This window comes from Peromyscus eremicus, chromosome X, assembly GCF_949786415.1.
Source record: "Peromyscus eremicus chromosome X, PerEre_H2_v1, whole genome shotgun sequence".
NCBI lineage: Eukaryota > Metazoa > Chordata > Mammalia > Rodentia > Cricetidae > Peromyscus > Peromyscus eremicus.
The window spans coordinates 114,930,115-114,948,574 of NC_081439.1; the positions used below are offsets into that span (position 1 = coordinate 114,930,115).

The following is an 18,460-nucleotide window of genomic DNA, read 5'->3' on the forward strand; positions in this document are numbered from 1 at the left end:
TTTGGTGTTAGCCACTGGCAGGACTGATTAATTGTAGTTAGCACAACGTTTTCTGTGCAGCCTGCCTAAACATCTGTTTTGTACAACTGTTGCTCAATTTTCTCTTCCTTTCGAATCACCATCTTTGAAGCACAAAAGAAAATCTATCGAAACGACCAAACAAATTACCCTAAGGGCTTCCCAATCCTTTAAAGGAGAATCTGAGCTTAAAGAGGGTTCTTTACTCTCTAGCTCCTTACCTCCAGCAAGGGTTCAAACTTCAACTCTTAGGCTTGACCCAAGTCCCTCCCCTTACCCTGTCATCTAATGAATATGCAAATTAAAGATAATTGGCAGCCAATGGCGTGGGTTCTGGTCACATGGTGCTGATGGTAGGTGAGCAGACAGAAGTTGTGTCAGTGAACAGAGAGGGCTCTCAGTCCGGGGCGAGCGCTCTAGTGAGCGTGGACGGATGCTTAGGCAGTAGTCCTGGCAGCGGCGGCAGCAGCAGGCAGTAGTGGTGGCAGAAGAGGGGAAGAGGGACGGCCCCGAGACCTACACACACTCACACTTTCAAGTTCTCTTGAAGGGAGAGGAGTTGGAGCTGCAGAAAGAGGAGGCCAGGAGCGGTCCCATCTATCCCATTCCATCTGCCCCTCTTCCTCTTGCTCCCTGGCTCTGTGAGAGTTCAGGATTTGGGTAGCCATACGTGGCAGCGAGGGCAAAGGGGCCGGGAGAGTGGGGACCAGAACCAAAGGTGTAGTGGAAGATGCCCATCCTGCTGTTCCTCATAGATACGTCCGCCTCCATGAACCAGCGCACTGACCTGGGCACCTCCTATTTGGACATTGCCAAAGGCGCTGTGGAGTTATTCTTGAAGGTAAAAGGAGGGGAGAGGAGAGATGGGGGTTGCTCCTGCGGGATGGGGGCGGTTGGACTGAGGTGCTTCTGTAACGTTTGTATCGCTTCCCCTCGTTTCCTACGCGATCCCTCCGTCACCCTCGCCCCGCAGCTGCGAGCCCGGGACCCGGCCAGCCGCGGAGACAGGTACATGCTGGTCACCTACGATGAGCCTCCGTACTGCATCAAGGTAACCAGGCCAGCCGGGGAGCCGCGGCGGCGGGCGGGCGGGCGGGCGGGCGGGCGGGAAGAGCGAGCGCGTCCGCCAGCCTGAGCCGCTGAGCCCCTTTGCCTCCGCCCGTAGCGATCCTGCGTCGCCCTGCGGGACGGGCTTGGGTGCGGGGCGTCGAAGGCCAGGAGGAGCGGGGAGGTCAGCGGCGGCCGGGGGTCGCAGAGAGGGACCCGAGAATGGGCAGCCCGTGTAGAAAAGGCACGGGAGGGCTAAGCTTGCAGCGCGACGGCTGCGATCACCTCGGAAGATGGCGGACATTTTGCTTTTGTATGAGGCAGCCGGAGGCAGGGTGAGGGCGCTGCTGAGATGGAAAGGAGGGAGGGGAGGAGGCTGAGGAAGGAGGGCTCAAGGCCCTTGGTGAGGCTGCGGCCCCTTCGCCTGGGACTCCGCCCTAACGTGCTCCTAGCCCAGCGCGGGCTTTCCTGCCGCCCGGGCTCCTCCTCTGGACCCTCCTTCCATCCCTCGGCCCGCCCTGCCAGGGCTTCCTCTCCCTCCTCCTGCTCCCGTCCTCTTCTCCTCCACCACATCTTCCCCTCCTCTTCCTGCCCAGCGCAGGGACGCACTAGAGCGGGCCTCCGGGAGCTGCTCCTTTGCATTGGAGCCCCTGGGCCCCGCCCCCGCGCCCCCCCCCCGCCCTCCCCCCACCCCCCCCCCACCCGTTTGGAAATGGTTCGCCTGGGCTGCTCCCAGCTCCCAGACCCTGAACGCTCCTTTCTGCTCCGCTCTCAGTCACATTGAGCCCGGCTCTCAGTTACCTTAGCGACTGTTGCTGTTTCATTGGAAATTCCTGCGAAGCAACCACTGAATGTGTGTGTGTGTGTGGGGGGGGGCGGTTGGGGGGGGGGTGCCTGCGCAGAATCTCCTTAGGGAACTGGTTTAACAGGGGCTAGAGGTTTTTAGGGAGCTAGCCTACCTATTTGCATCCGAAATTAGGTTTGCTCTTAGCTGCATAGGGATTTGCCAAGGGCAAGATTGGACTCAGAGCAGATGCACTAGTCAAATTCGATGATTTGATTCTCAGGATCTGACCCTTAGCCTCCGTGGGGTAGTTTTTTTGTGTTCCCATGGTGAAGAGATAAAGAACTGGTTTGCCTGCAGTAGCTTGATAAGAGGAACTCAAACTGTTAAATCATCCTGCATAGGGATCGTGCTTGTATTTTGAAAATTTAGAAGGTTGTTACCATTATCCCCCATGTCTTTTACTAGCGAGTGTGTCCGTCTCTCCCACTCCCCCTCCACCCCCCGGTCTAAATCACCTTAGTAAATTAACAGGAGGTTCAGTCTGGATGTGTTGTAAGCCTTGGTTTAGCGAATTGTTTTGATGAAAGATACCTCTCAAAGTGATTAAGTTAGCCAGGGTGTTCTTTCAGACATAATGAAAGTGAAGAGACTTATTTGGTAAGTCTCAGCTTTGATTAAAAGTTTAATTTGCAGGTTCCTCCTAACATTATTCTGGTTTCATTACTTTGTTTTCAATTTTTATTTATCTACCACCACCCCCAATCGAGCTACTAGACATCTTGCAAAATGTCATATGTTTTTAGAAAATGGCAGTTTTCCGAGCCAGCCTGGGCTAACATAATTGCAAGTATAGGGCTGGAGACCTAACTTTTAGTGATGGAGCACTTACAAATATGAAGCCTTGCAAACATTCTATCCTCACCATAGAAAAATCAAGTAAGATCCAGCGTCCAAATGTTTACATCTTTTGACTATTAATAACAGCAGTAAGAGCCTACCATTTGTGGTATGGCTATTTGGAGATGATATACTCAGTAATTTGTAGCAGTGGAAGACGACGTACAAAAACAGTGTATGTATCTTTTTCTATAAAGGTACAACTTACTGAGCATTTTGTGAGGACTGATAACAGTTCCTAAAATAGTTTTTTGAGTTATCGGAATTACATGACAGCCTGTCATAGTATTGCATGCCTTTAATCCCAGAACTCAGAAGGCAGAGGGAGACCGATCTCTATGAGTTTGAGGCAAGCCTGATCTACACAGGAAGTTCTAGGCCAGCCAGGGTTATATATTGAGACACTTTCTCAAAAAAAAAAAAAAAAGAAGAAGAGAAGAAAGGAAAAGAATTAAATGACAATTTGCAAAATCTTTTCCCTCGGAAGGAATAAAATGTTTTGCCCACTTTAACAGCCATTACTCCATCTTTAAGTCCACCACTGGAATCCCGTGGCTCGGACTACTTTTTTCAGTGCTGGGATACAACTCAGGCCCTCCTGAATGCTGGGCAAGTGTTCTGCCACTGAGCTGCATTCCCAGCCAGTGTGCTTAGTTATACTGTGCCTTCCTAGTTACTTCGTTCAGTGAATTACCCTGAGTTGCCGCGTACTTTTTAATGGCTGTGTATCTTAGCCACTTGTTTATGAAGCACTCAATATTTGTGTGGAACAGAAGAAAACGTTCAATGTTGTTTTAGTTTAAATTTCAGTTTAGCTCTTTTTTTTTATTTTAGCTCTTTTTATCCTACCGCTTTACATCTTCCCCTTAAACAAGAAGCAGTCTACCTTTGATTTTTTTCTCCTGTAGATTAAATGTGAGAAGATACTTTGTATACTATGTTTAATTATTAATCACTTCATCTTAGTCTTTATGCCTTCCCAAGCCTTTTCAGTTCTCATTTAACCCATGAAAGGAAAGGTTAAGAATCTGATGATATTCTTGTCCCTTACCAACATTCTTATTGATAGACCATATTTAGGTAAGAATTTTCTGAATTTCTCTTTTGAATATTACCTTCTGCCTAGCCCAACTCTCTCCTCTGCCTGTAATAACTTAGTTCTTTTGCTTTTTGGGGTTGTAGCTTGCTTGGAAATTTGGAAATTTTGGAGCATCTGGTGATATTTTTCATAAAATTCAGGACAGATTTTCACTTGCTGTGGCTGGGAGCCTTGTAGGTCTGCCCTCTCTCTCATACACACATGCTATCAAACAGGTCCTGCGTGGATTGTCAGCAGGCACCTTGGTTCCTGCTTGAAACTTCAGTGTTTGCAGTGAAGGGGCCCAGGTCCTTCCAGCAAAGTGGAGGGGTGGCAGTGTTTTATTGGTAGCCAATTGTTCTGCAGAAGAAATAAAGTCAGTGTCATTTTCACTTTCTCTGAGGCCGCAGAAACAGTGTAACAGTTTACTTCTCAAATCTGGACTCTGTCCAGCTCCAAATGCTTCCAAATGAATTCTGTTCTGCTAGCAGGTCCTCTGGTCTTGCAACTGTAGCAGGCCTGAGTTGTGCATTTGCTTGGGAGATTTCATTTTAACAGGCATGCAACTCTTCCCAGTATATCCACTTACAAGCTTTGACAATAAATCTTGGGAGGAGTTACTGCAACAGGAATTTTTTACTAATGTATACTGTTGAGTATCTAAATATAATCTTAGGAAGAGTTACTGCAACAGGAATTTTTCACTAATGTATGCTGTTGAGTATGTAAATATAATCTTGGGAGGAGTTACTGCAACAGGAATTTTTCACTAATGTATACTGTTGAGTATGTAAATATAATCTTGGGAGGAGTTACTGCAACAGGAGTTTTTCACTAATGTATGCTGTTGAGTATGTAAATATAGTATTTCACCAAAGACTTAGTAACTTTGCACTGCATACCTCTTGGCACATAGCTGTCTACTCTTTTAATATCAGTCATACCTGTTCCTTGCAGCACTCTGGGTATGGGTGGAATTAAGCTTGATTTAGGGACCACATAAAAAATGCAAATACTTGTGTTAAACCTGTGTTAGTGTTGTTTTGTAAACATGTTTCATATATTGTGTTACAAGTATTAACACTCTCTCTCTCTCTCTCTCTCTCTCTCTATATATATATATATATATATGCAGTATATTTTCAGTGTACATGCTAGGATACCCTTGTTTAGTATTTTATAATTTCCAGTGTATCCTTAGAAGATGAATATAGTACAGGGCTTTAAAAATATTGTGTGAGGGGTTTTGTGGCATAGTTCTTAATGGTCTTGCCTGAGATTCTGCTGTCTTGTATGTTTTGTTTTGTTATGAATCATAATTTCCGTTTATTCTGTGACTGGGAGAGGCAGACTTGTCAGAAGAAAGTAAGCCATTAGCCTGAGCTCTCTCCAGTGAAAGTATTCAAAATAATTTTGTATTTGAAGCCACTTTATTAAAATTATTTTTATTTAAAGGAGATTATTATTATTATTATTATTATTTGGTTTTTCGAGACAAGGTTTCTCTGTGTAGCTTTGCGCCTTTTCCTGGAACTCACTTGGTAGCCCAGGCTGGCCTCGAACTCACAGAGATCCGCCTGGCTCTGCCTCCCGAGTGCTGGGATTAAAGGCGTGCACCACCACCGCCCGGTTAAAGGAGATTATTTTTAACATGATACAGAATCATCTTTCTAGAAATAGTTGAAACATGTGCATAAATAGTAGTCAGAAGTATGTTATAAATAAGAAGAGATAATGTTTCAAAGAAATATCCTACATACTAAAGTAGTAAATTGAAAAAATGAGTGATTTTCTTGGATATTGCTTTTTCACATTGTGTAGCTGCTTTTGCTTATTGGTGTCTACATGCCTTTGTCAATATGAGCCAGAAAGAGGAAGAATTCCGGCCTATAGACTGAGGAAGTAAACCTAAGGTTTAAAAAAGTGATAACAGACATGGACTAGAATTTTAATTAGGTATTACAGGAGCAACTCTTTTTTTTTTTGGGGGGGGGGTTTCAATACAGGGTTTCTCTGTAAAGTCCTGGCTGTCTTGGAACTAGATCTGTTGACCAGGCTGGTCTTAAACTTGGAGATCCACCTGCCTCTGCCCCACCTGCCTCTGCCTCCCAAGTGCTGGGATTAAAGACTTGTGCTACCACTGCCTGGCTAAAGGAGCATCTTTTAAGAGGGTCCTTATGGCTAAGACTCTGTAGAAATGTTTTGAGGTAAAATAGTAGCAACATAACCTGTAAGAGCCATGTTAGGCAATGCAAGATACTTTTAAAACTCAAAATCCCCAAATGCTCAAAAGCAGCACATTCATTTTAATGATTAATTGTTTTCCCCATGATTTTGTTTGCACCTCCCCTTTTAGACAAGGTCCCTTATGTTGCCCTGGCTGTCTTGAAACTCTCTATGTAGACCAGGCTGGCTTTGAACTTACAGAGATCAGCCTGCCTTTGCCTCTCAAGTGCTGAGATTAACAGTACGCACCACCATGCCTAGCTTGATCCTGGCTTTCTTTCTCCCTTTCCTTCCTCACTAGCTATGTGAAGTATTTGACAATAGTTATTGTGAAACCAAAATAGAAAGAGAGACTTAACTGTAGAAGCCTGAATCTCTGGCAAAGGTCTGTTTTGTAAGCTCAGTGTTGAGATCAGGCATCAGCCGGAAGATGATGGCTAGGGGAAATCAGATGACATTGTAGAAACCCATCTCCATTGTGTCCCAAGCCTTTCTTGTAGCCATTCCTTAAGGGTTACATTTGTCACTCTTCACCTGGGCCAGTGTCGCAGCTGCCATTCAGTCGGTAGCTAGTCTCGCCCTCCAGTCATTCTTCCTTCATTGCTAAGTCTGTTGGTCTTTAAATAAAACAAAATAGTCATTCTCCTGTGAAAACTCCTGCGGGCGCTGGGCATGGTGGCTCACGCTTGGAATCACAGCCTGGCCTGCGTGTTGATACCTTGTCTCCAAAACCAAACCAAGCCAGAATGGTGGCATACTCCTATGAGACCAGCACTTGGAAGGCTGATGCAGGAGAATTGACATGAGTTCTTAGTTCCTGCATAGTGAATTCCAAGCTATCCTGGGCTACAGAGTGAGATATTGTCTACAAAAAATGAATGAAAATTTTAAAATGAGAAAAAATTTAAAAATCCTTCAGGATACTTCATTAGATGTCAGAATAAAATCCATACACCTTGGCCTAGACACTAGTGATGCCCTTGATCTGGACCGGTGTTACTTTTCCAACAGTGTCTCTCCATTTTTCTTCTTTCCACACAAAGCCAGGCTCCAGTCATCAGGAGAAATGAAGCCCTCATCTCCAAACGCATTATAGCTCCTCTGTATCATTGTCTATACCATCCTCTGTAACTTGGACATATTTCAGTTTACTTTGTTTTGTTTGATCCAGGTATCACTAGGTAGCCCAGACTGACTTCGAACTTGGAGCAGTCCTCCTGCCTCAGCCTCCTGCGTGCTGAGATTACAGGCATGTGCCACCATGTTGGGCTCTGTTTTTTCTCTATCCTCCTGCCTCAGCTGCCTGAGTGCTAGAATTAAAGGCACGTGTGCTATCACACCCGGTCAACTTCCACCCTTCATTGTATTCTCTAAAGTGATCTGGCTCCTCTTTCCCACTTCCATCCACTCCAAGCACTGTAACAAATTCCCTTGTGAGTTCTTAACACTGATCCCTTAATACTTTCGCCATAGTCCCGCTTCTGCATTTAGCGCTCTCTCTCTCTCTCTCTCTCTCTCTCTCTCTCTCTCTCTCTCTCTCTCTCTGTGTGTGTGTGTGTGTGTGTGTGTGTGTGTGTGTGTGTATTGTTGCTGTTGTTTTTTTGGGGTAGAATCCAAGGCTTCATGCATGCTAGGCAAGCATTCTACTGCTGAGATACATCCACAGCTCCTAGCATGTTGAATATGTTAGTGTTCATCTTGAGCTCCCTAATGTGAACATTTTAAAGGCATGCATTTGAACATAGGGATATTTGTGCCTCAAATACTAGAGAGTGCCTACTCTCTAGTAGGTACTCAAAGGGAAAAAAACATTTTTGGCGATGTGTATACACAAAAGCTTACCCCCTTTCCTACCCTCACTCCCATTTTCAAGATTTCTCTCCAGATAGTAATCACCATTAACATTCTAATTTCCCTTCACCGCCTGCACTCCCTCTTTCTTGCAGGGAAATGCAGCTTTTATCACTACAGTGATATGATCAAAATGGTGCTTCCCAAGGGTGGTCTGACAGTGCCTCCCTACTTCTGCCGTCTAGGCATGCGTTTATATGTATTGAACAACCTCTGTGCACCAGGCTTTGTTCTAGAGACTTAGGGTAATACCAAGAAACACCCAGCTCAAGGGGAGAACGGGAATCACAGAGTAGTGGACTCAACCGAAGGATCGGAGGTGAAGGAGGGAGGGTGTGTAAGACTCTGAGAACTCAGGTTGTCTGATTAGAATTGTGGCTAGTTCAGACAAAGCCTGGGAGTTTTGAAACTGACATGCTACAGTTTGTCTATTTCTTCCGAGAAGAAGGTGTCTGAGGTGAATTGGAAGAGAAATCGGGCAGGCTTTGTCGTCTGCGTCTGTTTGCTTATTATTTCCCAGTGTTTGTTGAAGTGGGCCAGGATGGAGAAGAAGGGGAGAGACAGTGGGGTAACACGGAAGGGTTAGTTGAAGTTGCCTGCTTTTCATTTGTGCTGGCTACTTGGGATTTGGTCTTGGCACTGGGATTGGGGATGGAGAGGGCCAGGTGCAGGTAAGGAGAAGGCAAATATTTTCCTTTTCAGTTTGCCTTTGCTTCTGGAAGAGAATATGAACTGCTGGGAACACAGGCTTCTTCGTTTCACAGTGACCAAACAAGGCAGCTGTTCTGTGTCTTGGGGAGAAATGTGCTTTCTAGGGAAGGGCCGGGCTGAAGGAGGGGCCTCTGTGTGGGTGGGGGTGGGATCTGAATAAAGAAAACTTAACTCCTTTAATTTAGATCGTTAAACAAGAGGCTCCTGATACTTTAGGGAGAGCGTGCGTGTGAGATCTAGTCCAACCCCATGGATAGATGTTGGAAGCCTGGTATACTTACTTACCTCTTGAATACAAGCTTACAAGTAATGATTGACTTTCCAGAGCTTCCTCCTCAGGAAAGCCTTTTGAACCCAGAGAGGTCACTCGGCCATGGAACTATTGTGTTTATTCTTGTTTCTGTTGGTAAATGGGTTAGGATTTCCAGCCTGATTTGTTAAAAACACATGGTCTCCACTCCCCCTTTCTTCCTCAGAACAGCTCCCTGTCAGGGCTTGGCACTGCCAGTGCTGGGCGAGGACATGAAAGAGGCTCCAGTGGAGACAGCAAGGGGCTGAGATGGCAGAGGCGGTTGGCATGTCTTTTTCAAACGTGCCAGCTGTTCATACTTTTTACAATTACTGTTGTTGCGCCTGCCTGTGCTCATCTGCATGTGCTACTCTGGTGCTTGTGTGGACGGCAGAGAAGGTCGCTTCTCTCCTTCCACTGTGTACAACCAGGGATAGGACTGAGGTCGTCAGGCTGGGAACAAGCACCGACCCCTGTCAGTGGCCCTAGAGTTTCTATTTTTTCTACTCTTCGGCATAGCATCCACAAGCCATGATTGTGTGATTGTTGAGCACTTCAAAAGTGGATGGTTTACAAGTGTGCTGAATAAGGCAAAATACATTTTTTGTTCTAGTCTGTTAAATAAATTGCATAATAATCCAGTTATTTTTTCATTTTTGGTGTGTGTGTCTCTGCGTATGTCTGTGTGGTCTCTTACCATGTTGCTCAGGCTGGCCTCGAACGAAGTGATTTTCCTGCTGCTAACTACCTCTTTATAGGCTGGACTATAGGCACATACTGCCATTTCTAGCTTTTATATTTTTTTAAACATGGTTGCTTGGAAATATAAAGTTACATCCATGACTTGCACTGCATTTCTATGAGCAGTGTCGCTCTGTCCTTTTTCTGAAGGTGATTTCTCATGTGCAGGCCCTGGAAACTGTTTCTGAAGGAGGATCGTTTCAGAGTCCTGTTTAAAAATGAACAGCATCATAAAGGCCTCATTTATACATGAAAGGTTATCTTACAGTTCAGAGTTGATGGCTGGATAACCCTCGGCCCTGGGGCAAAATACGAAAGCATCCCGTTCTTGACTGTACTGAAAGCTAGTTTGGTTGCTTAGGTTTTTGGATGCAGTTGCCGACCCAACTGGTTGGGTTGGAATTTTTTTCCTGGGCTAAGTATAACATAGTACACTTATGAACGAATCTAACTGGGATAATTCAGAATTCATTTCAAACGTGTTTTAATTGGTGACACTAAATGGTTTTGCCATATTGGTGACAAAAAAGCCTGTTTCAGGCTTTCAGTGTTATTAAAATATTTATGAAAGTATTTACTATGTCTCTTATTAGATTTCCCTAGCTACTTGGCCCCAGATTCTCTGGGAAAAGTATGATAAAGAGTTCATTTTTTCAGCTCAGCATAGTGCAAAGCTAAGAAACAAAAGAGAGTTTGAATTATTTTAATGATCCTTGCACGGTGCTGTCTTAGTATGGGAAGACATCAGAAGCCTTAAAGGGAAATGCTTTGTGGTGGTGGTGGGGTCCACCTGTCAGAAAGCACCTAGGAGTCTTACTTCTGGGGGATTCAACTCTTAATGGGGTTTCCAGGGCCATCTGATTGCATTGTTACTATAAAGGCTCCAGTTTAAAGACTAAGTGTGTAATTATGAGGATGCAAGTACAGAGAAGAAGCCTGTTAATAACATGCAAAAGATGTGGGAGGGACTAGAGTGTGGCACAGTGCTAGAGTAATTGAGTGTGTGAGGCCCCAGCACTATTAAAAGGTTTTTTTGTAGCCAAGTTTTGGGTCCTCCTGAATCCTATCTTAAGGTCAAATGTGTTGTCTAGACCTTCTGGTATACCATATATTTCAGATACGAATTGACTTGTGGCTGCTTCCTTGTAAAAGCGAACAGTCAAATGCTTGCTTTCTAATAATAGCAGCTGACAATTATTGAGCAATGCTTATATACAGGGCAGCTTGCCAGTGAATATAAAGAGTTTATTTAGTTTATCTCCCCAGTCAGCCTATGTCAAAGGTATTATTATCACCACTTAGTAGATAAGTCGGAGACGTTTATCTGGGGCCCGGAGAGGTTAAGAAACACAGCTGATAGCAACATGCCTCCATCCAGAAGCTCTTCTAATACGATAGTGCATAGTAACTTAGCAATCACCCAGCAAGGGAAAAGTATTGCTGCAGATGTTTTTTTTTTTTTTTTTTTTTTTTTTTTTTTTATTAGTTAGCTGGCTCTTTCCAGGTGAATATCGTTGTACGTTTCTGCCTTTGATATCCCACAGTTGGGCCCCTGTTTAGCACAGTCGTGGAGTTATTCCGGTACAGAGTGGATGGAACTTGAGATAGGGTATATTATGTATATTCTGGCAAGTGGGGAGGCTGACTAGGCCCTGTGAAAACAGTAGCAGGTTGGCAGAAACAGCAAGGTGGTTCTTGGCTACTCAAAGATGCCTGGAAATGACTATGTTTCTTTGCTTTACCAATCACCTGATAGGTATTTCTATTGTGAGGGAAGAAAAGTATTTAGTGCCCTCCACAGGAGCCACTTGGTGTCTTCTAAGCTGAAACTTGTAGCTTAAGCAGGGTTTTGTTTGTTTGTTTGTTTGTTTGTTTTGAGACAGGGTTTCTCTGTATAACAGTCCTGGCTGTCCTGGAACTTGCTCTGTAGACCAGGCTGGCCTCGAACTCACAGAGATCCACCTGCTTCTGTGAGTGCTGGCATTAAAGGTGTGAGCCACCACTGCCTGACTGAAGCAGGGTTTTTTTTCAAGCTCTAGATGCACCAGACTCCGGATAGGTCTGGGCCTCCCCTGCTGGTACGGCCCTTATTTCATCCAGAGCTTCCAGTCTCCTCAAAGCGTGGTTGAGAGAGAGTACTGTCTTACTTATTTAGATGACCTGGAATGGGGAGGTGGGTTTTAAAAAAGAACTGGAGACACTGGCAGAATTACCACTGAGGTTGTGACTGGAAAAACATTATATGCAGACTTTTGTGGTACTGTGCCACATGCTGACAGGAAAAGGTAGAGCTTTGTATACTTTCTGATTCTCCAATTCATTACTACTTTCCACTCTTTAATTCAGCAATTTTCAACATGTGGGTCTTGACCCCTTGGGGGGTTGAACCACCCTTTCACGGGGCTGCATGTCAGATATCCTGCATATCAGATATTTACATTACAATTCATAGCAGTAGCAAAATTACAGTTATGAAGTAGCAATGAAATAATTTTATGGCTGGGAGTCACCACAGCACAAGGAACTGTATTAAGGGTCACAGTGTTAGGAAGGCTGAGAAGCGCTGCTCTAATTACTTATGTCCTGCCCCCTGGCTTGAATAATCTGGTAAATTTAGTACCAAAGCCAAGGGCTAGGACTTGAATGCTACTGAGCAAAAAACGACTCAACAGTTTTATCTGTGAAGCCAAGGAATACTACTATTGAGAAAATATGGTTTATGGAAGCCTTAGGGTTTCTTTGCTTTAGAACTGCTTTTTTTTTGGGGGGGGGGGCACAGCTGATGTGATGGCTCACGGGGTACAAGAACTGACTGCACAGGCCTGGCAACCTGAGTATGATCCTCTGAAGTCACTCAAGGTGGAAGGAAGGAACTGATTTCACATTTGCGCCGTGTCACGTGGGCTCACACATCCAATACACACATGCACAATAATAATAAGTACAAAGTTAAAAAAGGAACGCCTTGGACTTCTACATGACTTTGCAAGGAGTTTACTAATGTTTCTTCTCCTTGCCCTTAGCTAAATTTGAAAGTAACTACCTCTTCCTTCTAGAAACTTGTCACTTCCTCTATTCTGCTTCCCTGCTTTTCTATCTTACCATCCTTGTCCTGTCTCTTAAGTTTTTCCTTTGATGAATGAATGCATCCTGTTCCTTTCATGGTTTTGGATAGTCTGTCTGTATGGATGCTCCCCGCTTTCTATTTTTCACTCAGGTATCTCAGCTGACTATAGGATGTCCTCAGTCACAGGTAGGACATCCACAGATCTAAAACCTTCTATAGTCCCCTCTTTTAGTCACTTAGGATTGAAAGCAAACCACGATGCAGCTTTGATTATGCCTTTCCATCTTTTTTTCTAAGACCTAGATGGCATTCCTCTGAAATGTCTCCTACACCCCTGTCTTCAACTCGGTCCAAGCCCTCAATGTTTCAATGCTTTGAACATTATACCAACCTTCTAATTGGTCTTCCAGGGGCCTCCCATGTTCCTACTCTCCCCTCAAACCAAATGTTAGCTCTCTTTAAAATTTCATTTCATCACATCACCCTCCCCGCGAACCTTCAAAGACTCTCCGTGCCTACAGAGCCAAGTCCAACTTTCTTGGGTTTTTAGAGCTCTCTGAGACTGCTCCATGTGTCAGCCTATAAATTTATGCTTCATCATTTCTGGCCTAACATGCAGCCAGACCTGTCTCTTCTACCTGCTGAGTGTGACTCTCCACTGTGTCCACAACTCTTAGAACCTCAGTAACAAAGGAACTAGAGATCCCAGGCTGCCCGGGGTGGGGGAGGGAGAGGGAAGGAAGTGAACTGAAAGTATCCCATTAAGGGTGTGACTTGAGGGGGATGATGTGACAGAAGGTGCTTTTAAACTGCTGTTATAATGATGGGAGGCTGCAGAGGGACTGGGGGAGGGGAAGGAGTATGACCTTTAGTGGTTTATTAGCCTGAACCAGACCAAGATGGTTTGGTTTAAATTGGCCTGGAGTTGCCTAGAAGCACATTTGTTTAGTGAGAAACCCCAGTCTCTGCACTTCTGTCTCCATGGAAGAGAGCCTGCATAACTAGGCAATCGGCTGTGGGATTCTTGGGACAGCCGTGGCATTGGAAAGTAAGGAATCGCTTCTGCTTCAGTTCTCAGACAAGAATGTCAGTGAGGCACAAAGCAGAGCTTCCATTCTCATGACATTCCCCCAGGTAAAGTAACACTGGAAATTTCGTTGTTTTGGAGACAAGGTCTCTCTGTAGCCCTGGCTGTTCTGGAACTAGCTATGTAGATCAGACTGGCCTTGAACTCAGAGAGATCCATCCACCTGCCCTGCTTCCCAAGTGCTAGACTTAAAGGCATGTGCCACTGTGCCCCGTGTAAACTTCATTTCAAAGTGATGCTTTTAAGCTATATGTTAAAAAGAGATTCAGTACCTAGGTATCTTTATATGAAACCAATGTCAAAAACTGGACATAGTACATCCTGTCTGCCAAACAAAGCTTTCCACTGCTGTGACTCCTTCAGGGTGTGCCATCTTAGGTGTGTGTGCATTGCAGGGCTGGAAGGCAGGAGACCTAGGGTTTTAACATGAGTCTGCTACTAATTACACCCATGACCCCCGGGCAAGCCACTTAACCTTTTGTGGTGTCAGTTTCCTCATCTGTTAAAGGAAAGGATCAGACTGGATTATTTCCATGCTTCCTTCCTGAAAAGGGGTGGGAGAAAATTGTAGGACGAAAAGGCAGGAAATGGAATAATTGAGGATTGGAATTCAAGGTGATTTAGAAATTACTTGAAGTTTCAGAAAGTAGCTCCTTGGTGTACTTAACGTGCTTAAACGCTTGTTTAAGTTGGTGAGTGGCACCCCAGTTTACACTGCTACAAAATTTGGTTTTCGCACAGCTCCTATCAACAATTACTTCAGAATCCAGGTGGTTAAGGGTGAATGCACAGACTAGTTTTCTTCTTATGTGTGGATTTTCAACAACCAACAAATGTTACTTTTATTTTGTGCAAATCAGCTCATAATTTTTTGAGATAGTTTTGAAAAAGAATTAGTCTATTGGGAAGAGATGCTGTGTAATATTAGAACATTGCAAATGACCTTTCTGTTATGGGCTGCTGTTCTGTTGTGTTTGCGTGGCTTAGTCTCATTCCTGACCAGCTGTGTTTTTCCCTGGGCCATTAGTGTGCATTTTTATTATGTATATGTGCCCATAAAAATGTCTCACTGTAGCTAGGCTGGATGTCAGACGGCTAAGGCATACAGATTGTGAGTTTGAAGCTAGCCTGAGCTATGTAGTGGGACTCCTTGGAAAAAAGTCTCGTATTGATGCCAATATTGAAACAAAAGTGCATGCAATCTGCACAGTAGCTTTTAAAACGATTTATTGATTTATTTGTATGTGTGCATGTATGTGCATGTAAGTGCAGATGCCCACAGAGGTCAAAAGAGGGTGTTTGATCCTTAGGAGCTGGAGTTGCAAGTGATTGTAAGCTGCCTGATGTGAGTGCTGGGAACCAAATTCAAATCCCTCTTTTTTTTTTTTCTGAGATACGGTTTCTCTGTGTAACAGTCCTGGCTGTTCTGGAACTCATTTTGTAGACCAGGGTGGCCTGGAACTCCCAGAGATCCACCTGCCTCTGCCTCCTGAGTGCTGGGATTAAAGGTGTGCACCACCACCACCTGGTTTTTTTCTTTTTGTCTTGTCTGAAGCATGTGGATGGACATCAGTAGTTGGACCCACAAAATGATAGCATTCTGTGTTCTCGAGCAGAGAAGTCATTTAGTGAATTAGAATGGACTTTGCACATTTTAGCGAGTTCAGGACACAGGAGCTGTCAAGAAATAACTCAAACAAAAAGGAATGCAAGAGAACTGTGCAGTCCTTAAACAAGTGTGTTGTAAGAAAGAGCTATACTAATCAAACACTAACCAAATGTACCCTTTGGTCTCCTGAAAGTGTTAGTACCTTGAGTCAAACACAAAAGCCAAAGGCTGCTTCTCTATGACTTTGAGGCTAGCCTCTTCTACGAAACAGGTTCCAGGCCAGCCAGGGCTATGTCTCAATGAAATAAAATAAGAAAAAAACTATGAAAAGGCTCACAAAGGAAAGCGAGTTTAATAGCTCAATGTTGAGGGAATAATGTGCCATAGAGGGTGACAGAATACCATGTAAGAAGAGAGACTTAGGAGGAGGTACACAAAGCAACGGTTACATTCTTGTTAATGGACAATGTGTGCTTCCTCCCTTCACGAGTAGGTTAGATAAAAACAGTTTAAATGGATGTGTTAGTGATTTTAGCTGTCACAGTGTTCTGTTATTGATGCATCTCCTATGTAGAGATTGGAGTCCAAACAGACCTAGATCTGACTATAAACTCATGTGCTTCAGAAGCTGAGGCAGGAGGACTGTCAAGAGTTTAAGATCAGCCTAGTCTATATATTGAGTTCCAGGGCAGTTTGGACTACAGGATGAGACCCTGCCTCAAAAGAAATAAAAAGCTAAAGGTGGGCCTGGAGAGATGGCTCAGCAATTTAAGAGCACTTGTTGCTCTTGCAGAAGACCAGAGTTAGTGCCCAGCACCCACATGGCAGCTCACGACCGTTGTAACTCTAGTTCTAGGCGATCTGATACCCTCTTCTGACCTCCCTGGCCCCACCAGGTGTGTATATGGTACCTGTACACATAAGCAGGCAAAACATATGCATAAGATAAAGCAAATCAATTTTTTAAAAAAGGTCTTTGAAAACCCCAAACAAACAAACCAAAACAAGCCCCCAAAGTGGGAGGTGGGTGGAAAATTGAAGAACTGGAATCCACTTTAATGGTGAGGAGAAGATTCTTGGCACTGAGCGTTTGAAGTTGCCTGAATTTGGCATAACGATAAGGGCAGGGACCAAGAGAAAAGGCATTTGTTTTCTGGAGAGACAAGGTTGATTGGAAAAGCTGAGCGTATTAGTTTTTTTTACAGCATTCTGTCTTACTCATCAGTTTACTGACACAGAAACAGTTCATGTTAACAAAGATGATACAATGTCAAATTGAAGAAGAAAGTAAATTGGCTAAAAACTACTGTTGAGATTGATTTATTCCAATTGTCTGGGTTGCTGCAGAGCAGCTTTCCCTAAACTTATGGAGAGCAGATGGAAAAAGGAAAATTGTTTATCTTTCTACAAGAGAATTGATGGCCCTGCTATATTTAGACTCCTTGGCTTTAACTTGGGACATCTGGGAAAATACTCAGATCCGTTAATCATCCAGTTTGTAACCATCTACAAAGCAGCACAAAGTCTAGAATAGCTCTTTAGCATAGGCTTATGAAGAACAAATACTATCAGGCTGATTTCACTTTCTTTCATGGAAAACAAAATGTGTGGCGGCGGCGAGGAGGGAAAGCAGCATTGTGTTGTCTCCCTGGTGTCGACAGCAGCCCTTGTTACTCAGTCGCTCTGAAGGGCCCTCCTCAGCTGGGATGGCTTGGACTGGACTGTCAGGAGAATGTCAAGATAGGTTGAGGAGCAAATGTGCCCCCAAAATCAGTCAGTGCAGTGGCTCAGCACTAAGTTGGGGACATGGGAAGCTCTGCTATTCCGGAGATAGGGTCACGGCCTGCTGTGTGAGAGAAGTGTAACGTGTAAGGAGTTTTTTCTCTTTGAAGATCCACTGCTGGTATCTTTCGATAGCTAACCATACTAGAAAAATCTTAATAATCTCTTTTTCTCTTTATAAATACTCAGTTTACATACAGTCTGTAAGGGACACTTCCTACGTGGACGTTTAAGCGTAGCTGACCTATCTTTATGCATTACTTTGAATGGGAATGTTAACACTGTGTTTATTAAACTTATGAATTATGCTAAGTCAAGCAAGGTCACTGATATTTTGGAAAAGGATTACAAATGACCTTTCGAGGGAGAGCAGAAGCGTTCAGAAAGGGCTCTAACACCGCTCCCACATCCCTCCCCTTCAAGCACAGTTGATCTTCTAGCTCCTTTACTTCTTTATACTTCTGGCAAGGTTTAATAGAGGGCAGAGTTCTTCCAGTTTAACAAACTCCTACGTTAGAGAAGTAGTCTCTGGGAAATGGGATGAAGTTCAGGATGCTGAGATTTGGGGGTGGGGAGTGGGGTGATAAATGCGTCTTTTTCCTCCTCCATTGGAAGCCAGTGGAGAAATAGACACAAGAACCGGTGAGTCCCTTTGTTGTTGTTTTTTAGACAGGATCTGGCTAGCCTCCAACTCACTGTCCTCCTGCCTCAGCCTTCCCAAGTGCAGGGATTACAAGCATCAGCCATGAGAGTCAGCTCAGAGTTCTAAGGAACACCTTTCTTCCTGATGAAGGCTAGGCTAAGAATCCAATCTAGATGCACGATCACAAAGAGTTTGCAGATGTTACATACTGATACACTCCCTTGTTGGTCTGTTTAGGGCAAGAGCCAACCTCCTAAGTCTTACATGTCAGAGAACAAAGCAGGCAATTCAAGGGGCTTTAGCAATAGTCTGGGAAAGACAGGGCCGGCTGCCTGGTCCTAAACCCAGCAGTTGGGTTAGAAGGTAGAGATGACGGCAGTGAGAAGCCTCTTTAGGCTTCCCTCCTCCGAGGAGAGTCTCTGTACTGTGCGGAGGTAGAACTGAGATAAGTGGCTAGTGCACAGTCAGGCAGAGCTGAAAACAGAACCGAGGTCACTGAGATACAGAAAGTCCTGTGCTTTTCTGTTGATATGAAAAGATATTTTGAGCTGGCTATGCAAATTTAAATCAGGCCTAAATTAACTTGCTTTATGAGGCAGCAGATACTTTCCTTCTGTAGGTCAGTTT

General features: G+C 44.3%; 1 protein-coding gene across 4 annotated transcripts in view; it reads left to right on the forward strand.

The window, feature by feature from the left end:
- Positions 1–378: 378 nt before the first annotated feature.
- LOC131898819 (integrator complex subunit 6-like) overlaps positions 379–18,460 on the forward strand; it is a 55,667-nt gene continuing 37,585 nt past the window's right edge. For 2 of the 4 annotated variants that reach the window (XM_059250032.1, XM_059250033.1), the window contains exons 1-2: positions 379–859; positions 992–1,069. In XM_059250032.1, coding sequence (XP_059106015.1) covers positions 749–859; positions 992–1,069 — 189 coding nt within the window. In that variant the 5' untranslated portion in view covers positions 379–748. The remainder of the gene's footprint in view (positions 860–991; positions 1,070–18,460) is intronic. The other 2 variants (XM_059250030.1, XM_059250031.1) reach the window with 1 other exon arrangement.